Below are 17,119 nucleotides of genomic sequence, written 5' to 3' on the forward strand. Positions count from 1 at the left end.
GCAGGAGACAGCGAGGTTTCATCAGTATTTACAGCCACTCCCGGTTGTGGCATCACCGCCTGAGCTCCCCCTCCCCCACGCCCCCAGCCCCGGCTGTGGAAAAACTGTTTTCCATCAAAGGGTCCCTGGCGCCAAAAAGGTTGGGGATCGCCGCTAGGTACCAAACTACATTCTAGAGGTTTACAAAAGCCCTGTGCTCAAGGAGCTGCTGAAAGGCTTGTTCTAAATGCTACATAAATACCCAACACTGTAACACTAATAGCAAGTACGCCCGAGTTAAGGTTTAATACTAATGTCCAGTATCACTGCCTCTCCCCTGAAGAGGCTGCCAGATGGCAACCCCCTTTGTCCAAGTCACGAAACGTTAGCAACACTGTGCTTGTCCCTGAAGTGGATGCCTCACACCCCTGTGTCACTAGCCCAGTCGATGCTTCCTCAAGTATCTTTAACGTTCACCCCCCCCCACACAGTTCTGTACAGTTTGGGGGGTGTTGGGGAGGTGGTTGGAACTTTTTGAAAAGGAGGATGTTGTGATCACTCCTAATGATTACTACTATCTTCTAGTATTTCCCTCCTTACCTGAAAATCGGCCTCCTTTGGCCAAATACGCAAATCTGCGTTTAAAATTCAATTTACCGGGCACTCAACATGGCGGCCGCTCTCGTCAACTGACAGACGCTGTGGCTCGCGGGCCGTTGGCGCCTTCTCCACGCCCCGTCCCCTTCCCTGAGGTGCGCAAGGCAGCGCCTGAGGAAGGACCTCTTCGCCAAGAGTTCAAGGCCCTGCTGGGGCGCTTTGCAGTCGCTGTCAAGGACACTGTGGGGACATTGTGGAAAGGCCTCTGAGCGCTGGACTTGACATCCACGAACTGCCCAGTAGCCCCGGCTGTGTGGACACCAAGTGGCAAACATCTAAGGCTTTTTGGACTAACAAAGAAACAGGAAAACATGAAGTTCTTTCGTGTTAGCATATATTGTTCCCCCTCAACAGAATGAGCCATGAGCAGAGTAGGAATTTGCCTTCCAACCTTGTGTACATAAGAATTCGGATTAGCATAAAATGTAATCGAACTAAAAATAAAGACATTAAACCATTTTTCAAAAATTCAAGTCTCTTCTATTTGTTTGACACCTATGTATTGAACATATGTGCCAGGCATTGTTCTGAGTTACAGGAATATAACAATGATCAAAGTTAAGTCTCTTCCCTCATGCTGAAAGTCACAGTGTCAGTCCCTGTGTGGAATCTGCCAACTTTACCCTCTTTCCATTCTGAGAAAACTCGGAGTACCCCACACAGGCCCAAGGTCCCATATGACAAAAAAAAACGTGGGCATTTCCAGCATGTAGGTAAGCCATGTGGGTACCACAAAACTCCATCCTCCTGCCCCAGCAAAGGGACCTGGCATGGGTCTGCAAAGGCAGCTATCCATAGGTTTACCATAGACCTCTGTCTGAGGTAAATGGGTATGAGAACCCTGCCCTAAAAGGCCATCCTGTGCAGGACTGTGGCCGGCCAACCTACTCAGAGCCCCCTTCACGAGGAGGTTGACTGAAAAAAAAAACAAAAGAGAGCTAATTATTCAGTACCTTCAGAAGCCATGGAAACAGATAAACTGAGTCACAAAAATGGTGATGTCACTAATGTAGAGTGACTGAGTCATTCCAACTTACAGAATAATGTTCTCTGGAGTAGCTATTTGCAGTCAGTTTTTTTTAGAGTTACTCTTATTTCCAAATAATTTGGAAACTACTTCCTGTGTCTTTCAACTTACCTGTGTATCTTTACAATAAGACTCTATCAGCTGGGGTTAGCAGAACAGGTCTCTACTTCTTGCAAGCCGAAAGAACATAACTAACACACAACAGTGCTTTCCAGTTACTTCAATGATAGCTCACTTACGCCATTCTTTATGTAGAGCCTACTTAGACTATAAGATAATAGAGGGATTGAATAAAATCTATGTATAAAATTCATGGTAGAACTCAAGTCTCTTCATGGCAAAGGAAACAACAAAATGAAAAGGAAAACCATGGAATGGGAGAAAATATTTGCAAACCATATATCTGATAAAGTGTTAATATCCAAAATATTAACTCATTCTACTCAATGCCAAAAAAAAAAAAAAAACCAAATAACCAGATTAAAAAATGGGCAAAGGACCTGAATAGACATTTTTCAAAGAAGATATACAAATGGTCAGCAAGTATATCAAAAGGTGCTCAACATCAGTAATCATCAGAGAAATGCAAATCAAAATCAAAATGAGATATATCACACCTATTAGGATGCTACTACCAAAAAGTCAAAAGATAAGTGTCGCCAAGGATATAAACAAAAGGGAATTCTTTTACATTTTTGGTGGGAATGCAAATTGGTATGGCAATTAGGGGAAACAGTACAAAGGTTCTTCCAAAAAATTAAAAATAGAGCTACCATCCAGCAACCCCATTTCTGGGTATAAATCCAAAGGACATAAAATCATTACCTAAAAGAGTTATCTGCACTCCCATGTTCATTGCAGCCTTATTCACAGTAGCCAAGATATGGAAACAACCTAAGTGTCCAGCAATGAACAAATGGATGAATGGATAAAGAAAAAGTGGCATATATACAATAAAATATCATTCAGCCTTAAAAATAAAAGGAAATCCTGCCATTTGCAATATAGATGAAACAATATAGATGAAACTAGAGGACATTATGCTAAGTGAAATAAGCCAGACACAGAAAGACCAATACTGCATGATCTCACTTAATATGTGGAATCTAAAAAAGTCCAACTCATAGACACAGAGTAAAAGGCTTATCAGGGGTTAGGGTAGGGGAGTGGGAAGGTAGGGGAAATAGGAAGATGTTGATCAAAGGGTATAAATTTTCAGTTATAAGATGAGTAATTTCTGGAGACCTACTGTACAATTAATGAATATACTCAAAATTTGCTAAGAGAATAACTATGTGAAGTGATGGACATGTTAATTAGCTTGATTGTGGTAATCATTTCACAATGTATACATATATGAAAACATCATGTAGTACACCTTGAATATATACAATTTTTCTGTCAATTATACCGCAGTAAAGCTGAAAAAAGGGGGAAAAAAAGAAAAAATGCGTGGTAGATTCTGTTTATTCTGTTTGAATAAAATTCATCACATGAATTACTTATGATGGAAAATACAACAGTTCAAATTACAAGAAATCACACTGAAACCACTCAACATCATATTTTTTAATAGGACACTAAGCCAGTGATTCTCACTTCATATAGAACTTTAAAAATCCAGTTCCTCAGCAACTATTCCAGATGTAATTAAGCCACAAATCTGAGGGTCGCTAGGTCATGAGCACAAGTCTTTTTCAAAGCTTCACAGTCGATTCTGATGCCCTGCCAAAAACTGAGAATCCTGCTCCTACAGTAGAGATAATTTGAATACTTTGTTTATTCAAAATATGATCCAGGGACCAGCAGCAGCAGTATCACCTGGAGCTTGTTAGAAATGCAGAATCTAGCCAGGTGCAGTAGTGGTCCCAGCTACTAGCGAGGCTGAGGTGGGAAAATCTCTTGAGCCCAGGAGTTCAAGGATGCAGTGAGCTATGATTGTGCCTATAAATGGCACAATCCAGCCTGGGCAACATAGCAAGACCCTATCTCACAAAAAAAAAAAAAAAGAAAGAAAAGAAAAAGAAATGCAGAATCTCAGGCTCCACCCAAAACCTACTAAATGAGAATCTGCATTTTAACAAAATCTCCAGGAAGTTGTAGGCATATTAAAGTTTGAGAAGCACTGTTTAGAGTTCCCATTGCTACAGAAATGTGAGAAATACCACACCATGTTATAAAGTTGAATACATCAAGAAATTTTCTGTGAAGAAGACAGGAATAGAAAAGAATGGAAGATAAAATGTTTTTTGCAATATTGAGGCACAATGATCACATTATTAAGAATCTAATTAAGAGTAGTTCTCAAATACAAGTCTGAACATTTAAAAACCTGCAATAACACTCCTTATTCCAAATGAATACCATTTATAGACCACACCCTCCACAGGCAATAGTTACACCTCAATTGGGTAACACAAATCTACCCTGTCACCTCCAGATAGCTCCAGTTGTGTCCACTGAGCTAGTGTGTATGTTGAGGGGGAGTCCTTATGAAGTAATGAAGAAACAGGGGACGTGGTGGCGCAAGATAAAAAGGGATTATTTACAAGGGTAACACCCTGCTGGGGGCCTTCAAGTGTTATGTGAACACTTCTGCATAGTTTCAAAGGACTATGTGGAAATGGTAATATTTATTGCCAGAGAAACTAATTCTCTACATGTGCAAACATTTGCTTCTCTGCCCCTTGTTCTTGGCCTGCTGTCAAACAAAAAGCATTTAGGTATGTTCCAGTATAATGATTCCTTGATTAATGTATCTTTTGAAAAGAAAGCTCTGGTATAATGAAGGCAGCCATATTGAAAACAAATGAACTCTGAATCCAACCAGCAGCCCTGGCATGTCTTACAGGGCTCATCAGCAATGCAATTGCTAATCTGCTCAAATGCATCATAGCAGGGACAAAATCAACTCCTTCACAGCCTCTATTTATTTATTCTGAATTAAGTGGGCATTAGGCAAAATGACAAAACCAGAAAATTGTTTTCAGATTCTATGTGCTTCCTTTTCAGTACTCTTGAACTTGTCTAAGAACTATGCATCACACATGAGAACTTAACATTTGCAAGCATGTTTCCCCTAATGAACATGTAGAGTAGTTAAGAGAATGAATAATTCCCATTCAAAAGATGCAAAAAAAGGGGGGCTCATAAAACCTAATCGTTTTGTGCAAAGTCACACTATAATAAAGTACAGAATTCTATTCTGTCACTTACTAGCTGTGTGACCTTTAGCAAATTATTTACCATTTCTAGGCCTGAGGTGCTTCATCTGTAGAAGGAAGAAAATAGTCATACTTACTTCATAAGAACAGTTTAAGAACTAAATGAGAAAAGTACATGTAAAACAATTAGACTACCACCTGTGCACAATAAATATTAACTATTTATTTGATTACCCTAGTCCAGTGCTTTTCCAAATTTCTTTCCTACTCTAACTTCCTCTCCATTTCCAAAGCTGGAAAGGAAATTATATTAGTCATTTGTACCTGCTGATAGAGGATTCTAGTGTGAATGAGTCTCAGTCATAGGTAACTTTAATCAGACATAGGTGTTTCATACCTTTCCTTTCTAATTATGAAATGAAATTATCTGTCAAACATCATCACATATCAAATATTTTGGACAGAATTCAGGTGGAGGAATTGAGCTTACATTCCCCAACAGGCAGGGCCTGAAGATAATCCTAATGTAGATCCAGAGACTGAAGAAACTAAGAGAGTAAAAGAGAATGGTCTCTCCTAGGCAAAATCATTCCAAATAATTTATGTAGATACTCTACCCGTAAAGAGGTGTAGCATAATTCCTTATTCCTTAAGTGTGGGCTGTGCATAGGGACTTCCTTCACTTCCTGCAGTATGGAAAGGGAGGGAAAGAGAGTAACTTTAGAGTAGGGAAACTTCACACAAACACTACCTCTGCCAAGTGATCAAGGCCAGTAATAAGTCATGTTAATAATATGTACTCTTGATATGTGATAAAAATGGCACTTTACCTCTGTGATCTTCCTCCCAAACACACCCATAATCCAGCCTGATCTTGAAAAAAAAATCAGACAAATCCCAATAGAGGGACATGGTACAAAATATCAGACCAGTGCTCATCAAAACTGTCACGGCCATCAAAAACAAAGAAAATCTGAGAAACTGTCACAGCCAAGACACATGACAATTAAATATAGTATGGTATCCTAGATGGGATCCTGCAACACAAAAAAAGATATTAGGTAAAAACTAAGGAAATCTGAATAAAGTATGGACTTCAGTTAATATGTCAATATTGATTCATTAATTGTAGCAAATCTATCATACTAATGTAAGATGCTAATGACGGGAAACTGAGTGTGGGGTATAAGGGAAATCTCTGTACTATCTTCAGAATTTTTATGTAAATCAAAAAAAAAATTTTTAAACAAATTTTATTTTAAAAGAAAGGAAAAAAAGAAAGGTCTACAGCCCCCACTCCCATAGACCCATCCCCACCCCAAAGGCAAGCTTACAGTTCCTAAAGGTGAGGCCTCCAGCTGCTGAGGAGCAGAAACTATTGTCCCAGCTTCTTTTAAACAAGGGGGCCAGGCCTCCGCCACAGCCTTCTTTCTGTCCCATGCCAGGCTACGTAAGGTTCCTCCCCAACCTTAACCCTGCCCTAGGCTCTGAAGCTACCAGACATATATTTCCATCTTGTACTTAATTAATAACATTCCCTCACACTATGTCGAGTACTATAACTCCCCTAAAGCACATCCCATGTCTTCCACTGCTGAAGAGGAACACTGCCACTTGATCAGTAGAGCCTGCACAACACGTTCTGCTAGACAGCTCATGCTACCGTAACTGCCCTCTCCAGGGGAGGTACGGCTTGAGCTCCGCACCTTTGGCTCCCTCACCAATGAAGCAGTTCACAAGGAGACCAGGAGAATCCCCCCAAGATCTAATTTAGCACACTGGCACACTTCTGTAAACCAAGTCAAAAGTTCCTTTTCTTCTCATCTCCTACAATCATTAAAGTGTAAAATTGGAAGCCTCATCCCTTCAATTAATAAAGCAAAAACTAAGACCCAGAAAGATGCTGTAAGCCGTTGGATGCTACAAGCTAATTGAGAGAGATGGGATCAGAACCAAGTGTTCAAAGAATTACTCTCTAAGTACCAATGGATGAAAAGCTGAAATGATCTGAGGGAAAACAGAGTGAATACGTTGTCCCCAGAATAAAATATGCAAATGAAGTTATACAAGTTCTGGAGGAGTATTGTCAGAGGAGGGGGAAAAAAAACAGAATGAAGGAATTTGCATTCTGCTTAAAAATAGGTTGTGGGATCATCAATTTACCTCTGATTTGCCAAAATCACTTTGAACATAATTGCTTATGTCACAAGAATGAGCTTTTCATTCGTGACAATAAAGAAAGCTAAACATGAGGTACTACCAGGCCGTGATAAAATTATTTTTATGGCGTAAGAAATACTATGCGAAGAACTAGTCTCAGTCTTTGGGGATCTTGTAGAATTAAGATATATCCAAGAGATGCATGAAGTCCAAAGTAAAGCAACTATATTTGATTATTAAATGGTGATGCTGCAGATTTACCTTCTTTTTCTCTGCCAACAAGAAACCCATAACTCTTTCCAAATGAAGAAAAATGCAGACTCAACTATGTGTGCAATATTTTAACAATAATAAGAAAAGGTAGACATAAAATGAGTGCTAACTCTATAGGTATTTACTATGTGCTTGGCTGGGTTCTAAGGGCATTATGTATATTAATATTAATTCATTTAATCATCAAACCCTATGCAATAAGTTTTATTATTATTCAAACTTAGAAATACAAATAAAGAATGGAAGCAGGGAGGTTAGAAAACTTGTCCAAGGTCATACAGTTATCAAGTGGTGAGCCAAGAAATAGACCAAGAAAGACAGTCTGGTTCTCTTACATTAAACTCTGTTGATAGTCACCATGGACTACTTTATATTCTTAATTATCTTCTTTAAAGTGTATTAGTGTTAACTTCCCTAATTCTATGGCATGTTCTTTAAAAGCAAGGAGTCTATTTTATATATCTCTTTGCATTATCAGTATTTTCTGCACCACTTTGCACACATTATATTGATGGGGATAACTAGACTGGTCTTCTTAAAGAACTTGTTGAGTACAAGATTTTTTAACAATGTATAAATATAGGCCAGGCCTGGCCCAGTGGCTCACACCTGTAATCCTAGCACTCTGGGAGGCTGAGATGGGAAGATCGATTGAGCTCAGGAGTTTGAGACCAGCCTGAGCAAGACCAAGCCTGTCCCGTCTCTACAAAAAATAGAAGTAGTCCCACCTACTTAGGAAGCTGAGGCCAGAGGATCGCTTGAGCCCAGGAGTTTGAGGTTGCTGTAAGCTATGATGACACCACTGCACTCTACCCAGGGCAACAGAATGAGACTCTGTCTCAAAAAAAAAAAAAAAAAAAAAAAAGTATAAATATATCCGTATTTCTCTTGGGACTTAAAATAACTTTCTCAAAATAAATTAGACAACTTTGGTATTCTAATAACAAAAACTAAGCTGGTGGCCTAGGCTACTACTGCAGTTTTCAAAACTATCCAACGTTTTAGACAGAGCCACAGACTCTGGGAGAATATGACCTGGCATGTTACATGAATCAACTAAAAGAAACTCTAACTTGCAAGACACAATAGAGGTAACTGAGGTTCAGCTATACCTGTCTGTGTAAATTCAGATGAAGTCTTCCAACATTTCTGAGTCTCGGTTTACTCATCTTTAAAATAATAATAATAAAACTTACCCTCTTCCCTCTCAGGTTGTTGTAAAAATCAAATTAAATGAGGTTGTGAAAGCCCTTCCTAATCAGAAAGCACCAGATAAATGTAAAGTACTTGTAGAATACAGTGAGCAACATGCAGGGTACAAATGTGTGGAGCATCAAAAGTAACTGATCTGTATTAGCAGTCAGTTTGATAGCCTGGGAAATCATGGATTTTCACTTCAAAAAGACCTGGATTCAAATCCCCATTCTACTATTTACTAGCTGAAGGACCTTGAACAAGTTGCCTAAATATGTCTGAGCCTCAGCTTTTTCAATGATTTAATGAAGAAAATAACACCTATCTCACGGGGGATAATATATAAGAAGCACCTGGTACCTAACAAGCACAACGAATGTTATTCTGTGCCTTCATACTGATGACGATAAAGTTATTTTACTCAAAGCACAAAAGAGAAAAGTTACATATCAGTCCTTCCAGGGTTTACCATAACCACATTAACATATAGAAAGAATAAATTAAGTGTTTATTAAGCCCTATTATATGCATACTACCCTTCCAGATGTTTGAGGGAGGATTTAGAATTTTGTATACCAGCCCTTTGGAGAAACAATATAAAAATGCTGTATGTCAGTCAGAGGTTCTCAAACCTGTTTGAGAGTCTGATGAAAGCTATAATACTTCTCCCCAAGGAAAACTACGAAGCTTTTAGGAGACAATAAAGGAGATATTGGTGAATATTTTCATGACCTTGGAGTAGGGATAGTATTCTTCACCAAGGGTGAAGGAAGACATAAATTATAAAGGAAAAGATTCATGCATTCATCTACACTAAAATGAAGAATTTCCACATCAAAAGAAACCATAAAGTGAAAAAATAAGCCACAGAGAGGAAGAAAATATTAGTAACATTTATAACCAACAAAAGTTGAGATTCCTAAGTAAATAGAGAAATCTAATAAATCAATAAAAAATAAAAGACAAAAAATATGGTGCATTTATAAAATGAAAACAAAAAACTACGGCGACGTGTAAGAATATGAATAAATCTTACAAACTTAACGTTGAGTGAAAAAAGCATGGCACTCAGTCTGAAGCAGCAATATTAGTATAAATAACATTACTAGCAGCCTTTCACCTCCCTTCTCCCTTCACCCCGCTCCCCCAGGTCATTAGGGTGACTATACTTGATTTGCCTTGGACTGAGGGGGGTTTCCTGGGATGGGGAACTTTTCATTTTAAGAGCTGGGAAAGTCCCAGAAAAACTAGAAAGAGTTGGTCACCCTATCTTCTGCCTATTCCCCCCTGCTCTCTACTTCTTGCCCTTGGCTAGCGCTAAGGAGCACTAACACAGTGTTGGGACTCAGAAAACAGTACTTTAAAATGTGGGCCTCAAAAGCATACTCAGAAGCACAAGTTTTTCTCTGACCTCCTCCTGCCCTTCAGTCTCTCAGACTTATTCTCCCCTGAGACTAGCCATAGAAACTAGAATCCTTCTTCCCTAGGCAGGTCATAGAAACCAGGACCCCTGTTCCCCAAAGCCAGCCATAAGACCTAAAAATATTACTCTTTCTCTCCCCCTTTCTGTGTAAAAACGGGCCATAAAAAATTTTTCTGACCTACCTTGTTTGACTGTAGGTCATAAGACCCCCATTCCAGGGAGGGTCCTGGCGCATACCCAGGAGGAAGGAATGAACGCTCAGAGAGGCCAAGGAGAATCTAGGCAGACAGGCCTTGCTGAGTGTCCCCACTATCCATTATCATTAGATCATACTTTTTGGTCCAATCATATTTCTACACAACTGCCCATACTTAGTTGAACCTAAGCACTAAAATGGACAATTTCCCCTGTATCTTTGGGTCTTCATTCTGAAGCTCCCATGTTGTGAGTTGATTTTTCAGTAAACCTTCAGAGGGCAAGGGGAACTTCTCCCTTGGCCCCAGCAAAACTAAACTTAGTTGTGCAGATAGAAATGAAGAACATCAATCAATGACACAAAGAAGAAAATCAAGAACAAACAATTAAGTTGATTATAAATGCCGGGCTACATAAATCAACCATGAAATCCTTTAAGCTACTGAGAAAAATCCACAATGGAAATTAAGTACTATGTGCTATTCTGTAGAGATCTCCATGTTTATCTCACAGTTTTTCATCTGATCTGTTCAAAAGGACAAATTAGCCGATGGAATTATTTTTTAGAATTTAAGACTCAGTGGAGAGGTGTGATTTCTCTCTTAATTACATGGAGTTCGCAAAGATCATCACCCTTTTGAACCAGCAGCATCAATATCATCTGGGAACAGGTTAAAAATGAAAATTCTGGCCAGGTGTGATGGATCACATCTGTAATCAGCACTTTGGGAGGCTGAGGTGAGAGGATCATTTGAGGTCAGGAGTTTGAGACCAGCCTGAGCAAGAGTGAGACTCCATCACCACAAAAAATAGAAAAGTTAGGCCAGTGTGGTGGTGTGTGCCTGTAGTCTGTCCCAGATATTCAGAAGGCTGAGGCAGGAGGATCACTTGAGCCCAGGAGTTTGAGGTTGCAGTGAGACCACTGCACTTCAGCCTGGGAGACAGAGCAAAACTTTGTCTCAAAAAAAAAAAAAAAAAAAGGAAAGAAAGATAATTCTCAGACCCCCTATCCCAGATGAAGCGAATCACATACTCTGGGAAAGGGACCCAGCAATCTGCAATTGTACAACCGCTTCAGGCAATTCTGAGGCATGCAGCAAAAGTTTGAGAACCACTGAATTAGTATACCTATGTCCTCTCTCTTCCTTATTTGTAAGAGATACTCAGTGGATTAGTAAGACACCACAAGAATTTAGGTGTTGTGTCTAGCTTTTATATTACCACTGTATGTCAGGATAGGCAATTAAGGATCTTGGATACACCATCAATACCATCAACAGTAAATATTTCAGATGGTACCAGATTCATGACACTTTAACGTCAGTGCATGAAATGCAAACAATGATATCCTTTCCGCACCAATTTACCTTACACCTTTCCTATATCTACTCATAAATTAATCTCATGAATCATGAACTGCTACAGAATTAACCTTTGCTGAACTGACCTCAGCACTTGATTATTCCTGCAATTCTGCAAAAAATCAACTGAGCTTTTCATTTTCACGTAGTGCCATGTAGAAGGTATTTTATTATTTTAAAAGCTGGCAAACATAACAAATCTATTTCATAAAGAAGGTAAGCACCAAATCAATTATCATCCTATGTTGTCAGATGAAATCGTGATTCCTCAAACTCGATTTTCTTTTAAAAAATACAGTTACTGGCCGGGCGCGGTGGCTCACGCCTGTAATCCTAGCACTCTGGGAGGCCGAGGCGGGTGGATCGCTCGAGGTCAGGAGTTCAAGACCAGCCTGAGCAATGAGCGAGACCTCGTCTCTACTAAAAATAGAAAGAAATTATCTGGCCAACTAAAATATATATAGAAAAAAAAATTAGCCGGGCATGGTGGCGCATGCCTGTAGTCCCAGCTACTCGGGAGGCTGAGGCAGTAGGATTGCTTAAGCCCAGGCGTTTGAGGTTGCTGTGAGCTAGGCTGACGCCACGGCACTCACTCTAGCCTGGGCAACAAAGCGACACTCTGTCTCAAAAAAAAAAAAAAAAAAAAAAAAAAATACAGTTACTTCCTAAGGAGGCCCTACAAGGACTGTCTTTCTGTATTCAGATCATGCCTGGGGCTCTTGGCCTTCGAAAGAAAAGAACTCATTCCAGACATTTCATAATCTCAAGTCATTACTTGCTTTCTGCTGGGTTATTAAAATACAGGATGATTCCACTTATATGAAGTTTTAAAATAGGTAAAACTAAACAATTTTGTATAGGAATGCATATGTGTATGGTAAAACTGTATAGCAAAGAAAGGAAATAATAATCACAAAAGTAAAAAAAAAAAATGGTTACTTCTAGGGGAGAGAAGGGGCTATGTCTGGGAGGGATGGGAGTCCCCTTACTAAGGAATTAATATTCTGTTTCTTACTTGGGCATGAATTACAAGAATTTTCACTTTAAAATCTACAAATTTTATACGCTCTTCCATATGTTGCAAAAATAAATAGATGCACTTACACACCACACCTAAATTTAGCAGGGAGAAAAGGAGGAATTCACAGACTCCCCCAAGTCCATAAACATCAGGTTATGGGTATCAAGTTATGTGAGATCAAAGAAAAGGAAAATTTTTAGATTGTAAAGTGGTAGAGGAAGGAGGGAGTGTTGAGAAAAGGAAAAATGGAAGATAAAAAAGAAGATGCAGAAGAAAAATTGAACGTCTGGGTCAGTTCATACTCTCACTTGGAGGAGAGCAACATCCAGCACAGACTAACAAATGCCCAAGCTTGGTAAGGAATGTGATAGTGTCTGAAAAGCATGTTAACTAATGAAGGGAAAGAGGAGCACAGTTTATAACTAAATGTAAACTATTAAATAATTTATTGCAAAAGAAATAAAACCAAAAATTGTAAGTTTAACACTCTATCCACTCCATAACATTGCTGTCCCCACAAACTTTAATGAAGAAAGAGCATATAAATGGTTAGAAGATTCCAATTTTGGAATGCAAAAAGTACACAATGTCTTGTCTCTGCAAAATATTATCACAGAACCCAGAAAAGCTTTTGCTAGCCTGGGGAAAATCCTGGAACTAGTTAAAAACAAGTTACAAAATGCCATTTCCACCAGCCTTGGGATAAATACACATATTGCAACTAAATGATAAACATACATCTGGATCATATCTAGTCTGAACTCCAATTACAGCTCTTCACAGTACAGTCTCTTGGAAGAAAGAGTGAAGCTTTTGCAAAAGGTAACAGGAATCCTAGGTAGTCTACGCTGTTCGAATCAGTAAGTCAATGGCGGTACCTCCGTAGTTTTTTCATTGTAATCTTTCAATAAGTATTTACTCATATCCAGCAACTATTCATTCATTATTTCACTAGGTCTGGGTTTACACTGAACAAAACTATCAGTTATTTTGAAAACAATTGGTGTTCATGTAGACAAATGCCTTATAATTTGCACAGGAGATTATATTTATGGTTCCAAGATTCTACCAAAGGCATCAAATTGACTATTTCTTCATTATCTGTTCAACTTCTTTCCTTCCCCTCCCTTCAGGCCCTCCATTTGCTCCCCAAAGACTCACTGTCTTCTCTAATTTTCCAACTTTCTCTTAGTGGTCAAGGGAGCCACACAGAAAAACTTCCCTATGGAATATTCACTACATTCCACTTTCTAAAGAAGCTCTCCATGAATCATCTGAATCTTTCCCACTTCCTTATCGCCCCTTTGTTGTCATCCCCCTGTTTGTTCTTCCCTCCCGTTTTCAGATAACTGGGATTACACAGTTGGAACCAAGGGCCAAAGAATTTCCTCTCTATTATGTTAAATTGAAAAGCCGCCCAGGGAAGAGGGAAGGGGTGTGGATCTACACTTATTCACTCTTCCACTTATGCGCCACACTATTTGATCCGTGCCGCTTTTGTGTACCCAGAAACACAATATCATAAAAGTAATTATAAGCCCCGAAATGATTCTCAGTGCAAACGAATTGCCTTTTGCAATTCTATTATACATTCTGGACTTTTCTTTGGGGGCGGGGAAGTGGGCGTCTCACAAAATAAAGCAAGTCGTATAGAAAACTAGTGAGCTCAGCTGGTGGGGGATGGAGGGGACAACAGGTCCGAAGTTCACAGGACACGAAACAAGACTTGATTCAGTATCAGCACGTGCTTTGACCCGCTGCGGCGTGGCGGGCAAACCCCTCGGGAGGGGTCGTTGTCCACCAAGACGGCCTCTGGCCGCTGAGTTCACCACTGGCCTCTGACTCACCCAGAGATAGGTAATCACCCGGGCCACACGTTCCAAGCCAGCAGCTCCTCGATTTAGTTTGCACGGAAATTTTGGAGTTTCAGCTTCAGGGCCACTAGCAGGTAGAGACCGGTTTGAATTTCCTCAGGCTCGGCCCGAAAGTGAGGATAACGATGGAAAGGCCACGCTCCCTCCCTCTGGCCTCCAAAAGTCAAAGGTGCCGGTCCCATCCCGGAGGGTGAAAAGGCTGCCGCCGTCCGGGACCTGCGCGGCCCCAGAGCGCCCCGCCGTCGGTCCCTCCCGTCCCCGGTTCCCGCTCGCTCAGCCCGCGCCCCGCGCCTCTCACCTGCGGCCGAGTGGCCCGAGAGCGCGCGGCCCCGGGCGCGGCGCGGGCCACCAAGCTCGCGGCACTCGCGTAGCTCTTCCTCCTCGTCCTCCCGGCGCCGGCCCTCAGCCATGGGCGAGGCTCGGAGGCGCAGCCGGGGGATGGCCGGCGACCTGCGGGCCCCGGCGCCCCGGTCCGCGGGCACCCGGCTCCCCACGCCACCACCCTCGGCGCGGGGAAGGCGGCCCCCGGGAAAGGAGGTGACGGCGGCGGCGGCGCAGAAACGGCCACCTCAGCGAACTCCACCTGCAGCCGGCGGGGGAGCGGCCGGGCGCGGGCCGAGCCGATTTCCCCGCCTCCTCGCGGCGCACCGGCGGCCTTTCCCCCTCGGCTTTCCCTGTCCCCGTCTTCCCTCTTCCTCTGTCCCTGCCCCGCCCCGCAGAGTTCCAGCCGGGACCGGGCGGGTTCGGCCGGGCCTCGCCTCCTCGGGGAGGGTTTACCAGCCGCTGAGGCCGCCCACAGCCACACGCGCTGGGAACACCCGCTCGACCAAAACAAACGTGCACAAAATAAATAAGCGGGATAGGAAGAGGGGAAAGAGGAGATGGCCTGGCCTCTTCCTGCCCTTTCACAATATTCCGGTGTCAACAGGAAACCCATTTGCTTGACACTTAAACAAAAGGAGGAGGAACCTGCCCTGAACGGGACTTGGCGAGATGGGACAGCTGGGAGCTGCTGAACTTTGGAACAAACTTGGCTTGGAGCTGAGTTGATTCTCTGCAATGCACGGTTTTTTCTTTCTCTTTTCACCTTCATAAAATCTAGCCTCGCTGGAGCACAGAGGATTTTTAGGCTAGTGAAACTACTCTGTTTGATACTGTAATGATGAATACGTGTTATTATGCATTTGTCTAAGCCTATAGAATGTACAACACCAAGAGTGAACCCCTTGGGTGATAATGATGTGTCAGTGTAGGTTCATCAGTTGTAACAAATGTACCACTCTGGTGGAGGGTGTTGATAGAGATCGCTGTACCTGCAGCTCAGTTTTGCTGTGAGCCTAAAACTGCTCTTAAAAATAGTCTAATAAAAAATTTTGTTAAATAACAAATCAAGTATTACTGTATTCCAGTTAATTTAAGGATAGGTAACGGCCCTAGAAGGACAGGAAGAAAATGTATTTAAGGAGCCCCATACGTGATTAATTTTCTAGAGACTGGATTTGGGGAAGTGGTGGGAACACTGGCTCTGGAGTCAGAAACTGTAATTTGAAGCCCTCAACTGTGCTTCCTTCTCTTGTGAAAGTATTTCAAAGCTGGAAAGAACTGTAACAAAAAGTTATGTGCCTCTGTACAATATACATCTTAGGTTCAGTAGGTCCACGTACATACTTTTACACAGAGAGGGGCAGATTCTAGACTCTCACAAAAAGATTACCTAAGCAGCAGGCAGAAACATAGCCTGGTCATGAAATCTTAGGAAACTCCTGCAGGCTGAATAGGCCTTTATCTTCAGCCTCTTGCTCTATTTCTGAGAGATTATGAGAGTTTCTAATGTTAAGCGCGTAAGAGAGAAAAAGAAGGGAGTAAGGGGTCACTGAAAATAGAATTGCCTGTCATACCTGAGTGCTGTTTCTTTGCCTTTTCAATAGTGGTTGTTGCTGCCACTTTCAAGCACATAAAAACCACAATCAATTTTGTGGAGTTGAGGTCAAATCCACAAGTTAAAACTTTATTAATGCATAAGCAGTTAAATCAGTAGACACTTGGAGACTGGAAATTAAATCAGGAAAAACAAACAAACAAACAATGGTTCTGGACCTTTAGAGTTGTTTTAAGTGTTTGGGTACACTTTAAATGAAAGCTATTTGTCACTTGCTTTCAAGGATGAATAATTGGGAGGCCCCTACCTTGACAACAGCACAGATTCGATAAGCTATCAGGGTCAGTCTCTACTATTATTCAGAATCGTAGTTGGGAAAGGCCTGAAAGTTGTTCTAGATCTCCCATCCAATCATAGCTCTGGGAATCCACACCCTTTTTGGGGGCGCATGTTCAAGCCCATTCTACATTCAGCAAACATTTAACCACTGGGTGCCCAGTACCACGCTAAGTGCTGTGGGGAGACTTAAAAGAAGGAAAGAGGCCTGGCACACTGGTGATACCACCTGTAGTCCCAGCACTTTGGGAGGATGGCTTGAGCCCAGGAGTTCAAGGCCACAGTGCACTATGATCACACCACTGCATTCCAATCTGGGCAACAGATTGAGACCCTGTCTCAAAAAAAAAAGAAGAAGAAGAAAACAAAAATACTAATGATCAGCTTCCCTATGTTAGGTGCTTTTCACAAACATCTTCTCATTTTAAGTGAACAAAACGTGTTTCCTGTCCTCCAATGACAGAGAAATCTATCCAGTTTACCATAAAACAAGGCAAAATTTGGTAAGTTCTATAACTCAGTGGGGAAGGAATTGTCTTTACAACTGGATATCCTCATACAAAAGAATGAATTTAA

The 17,119-nt window shown here is 41.3% G+C and overlaps 1 protein-coding gene across 4 annotated transcripts in view; it reads right to left on the reverse strand.

The window, feature by feature from the left end:
• Window positions 1–14,986, reverse strand: part of SH3D19 (SH3 domain containing 19) — a 147,885-nt gene extending 132,899 nt beyond the window's left edge. For all 4 annotated transcript variants that reach the window (XM_069493702.1, XM_069493701.1, XM_069493697.1 and 1 more), the window contains exon 1: window positions 14,627–14,986. Coding sequence is in view for 2 of the 4 variants with exons in the window: in XM_069493697.1 (XP_069349798.1) it covers window positions 14,627–14,738 (112 nt within the window). In the remaining 2 variants the exon portion in view is untranslated. The remainder of the gene's footprint in view (window positions 1–14,626) is intronic.
• Window positions 14,987–17,119: the final 2,133 nt, after the last annotated feature.

Source organism: Eulemur rufifrons, chromosome 18 (genome assembly GCF_041146395.1).
Source record: "Eulemur rufifrons isolate Redbay chromosome 18, OSU_ERuf_1, whole genome shotgun sequence".
In the NCBI taxonomy this organism is placed as follows: Eukaryota; Metazoa; Chordata; class Mammalia; order Primates; family Lemuridae; genus Eulemur; species Eulemur rufifrons.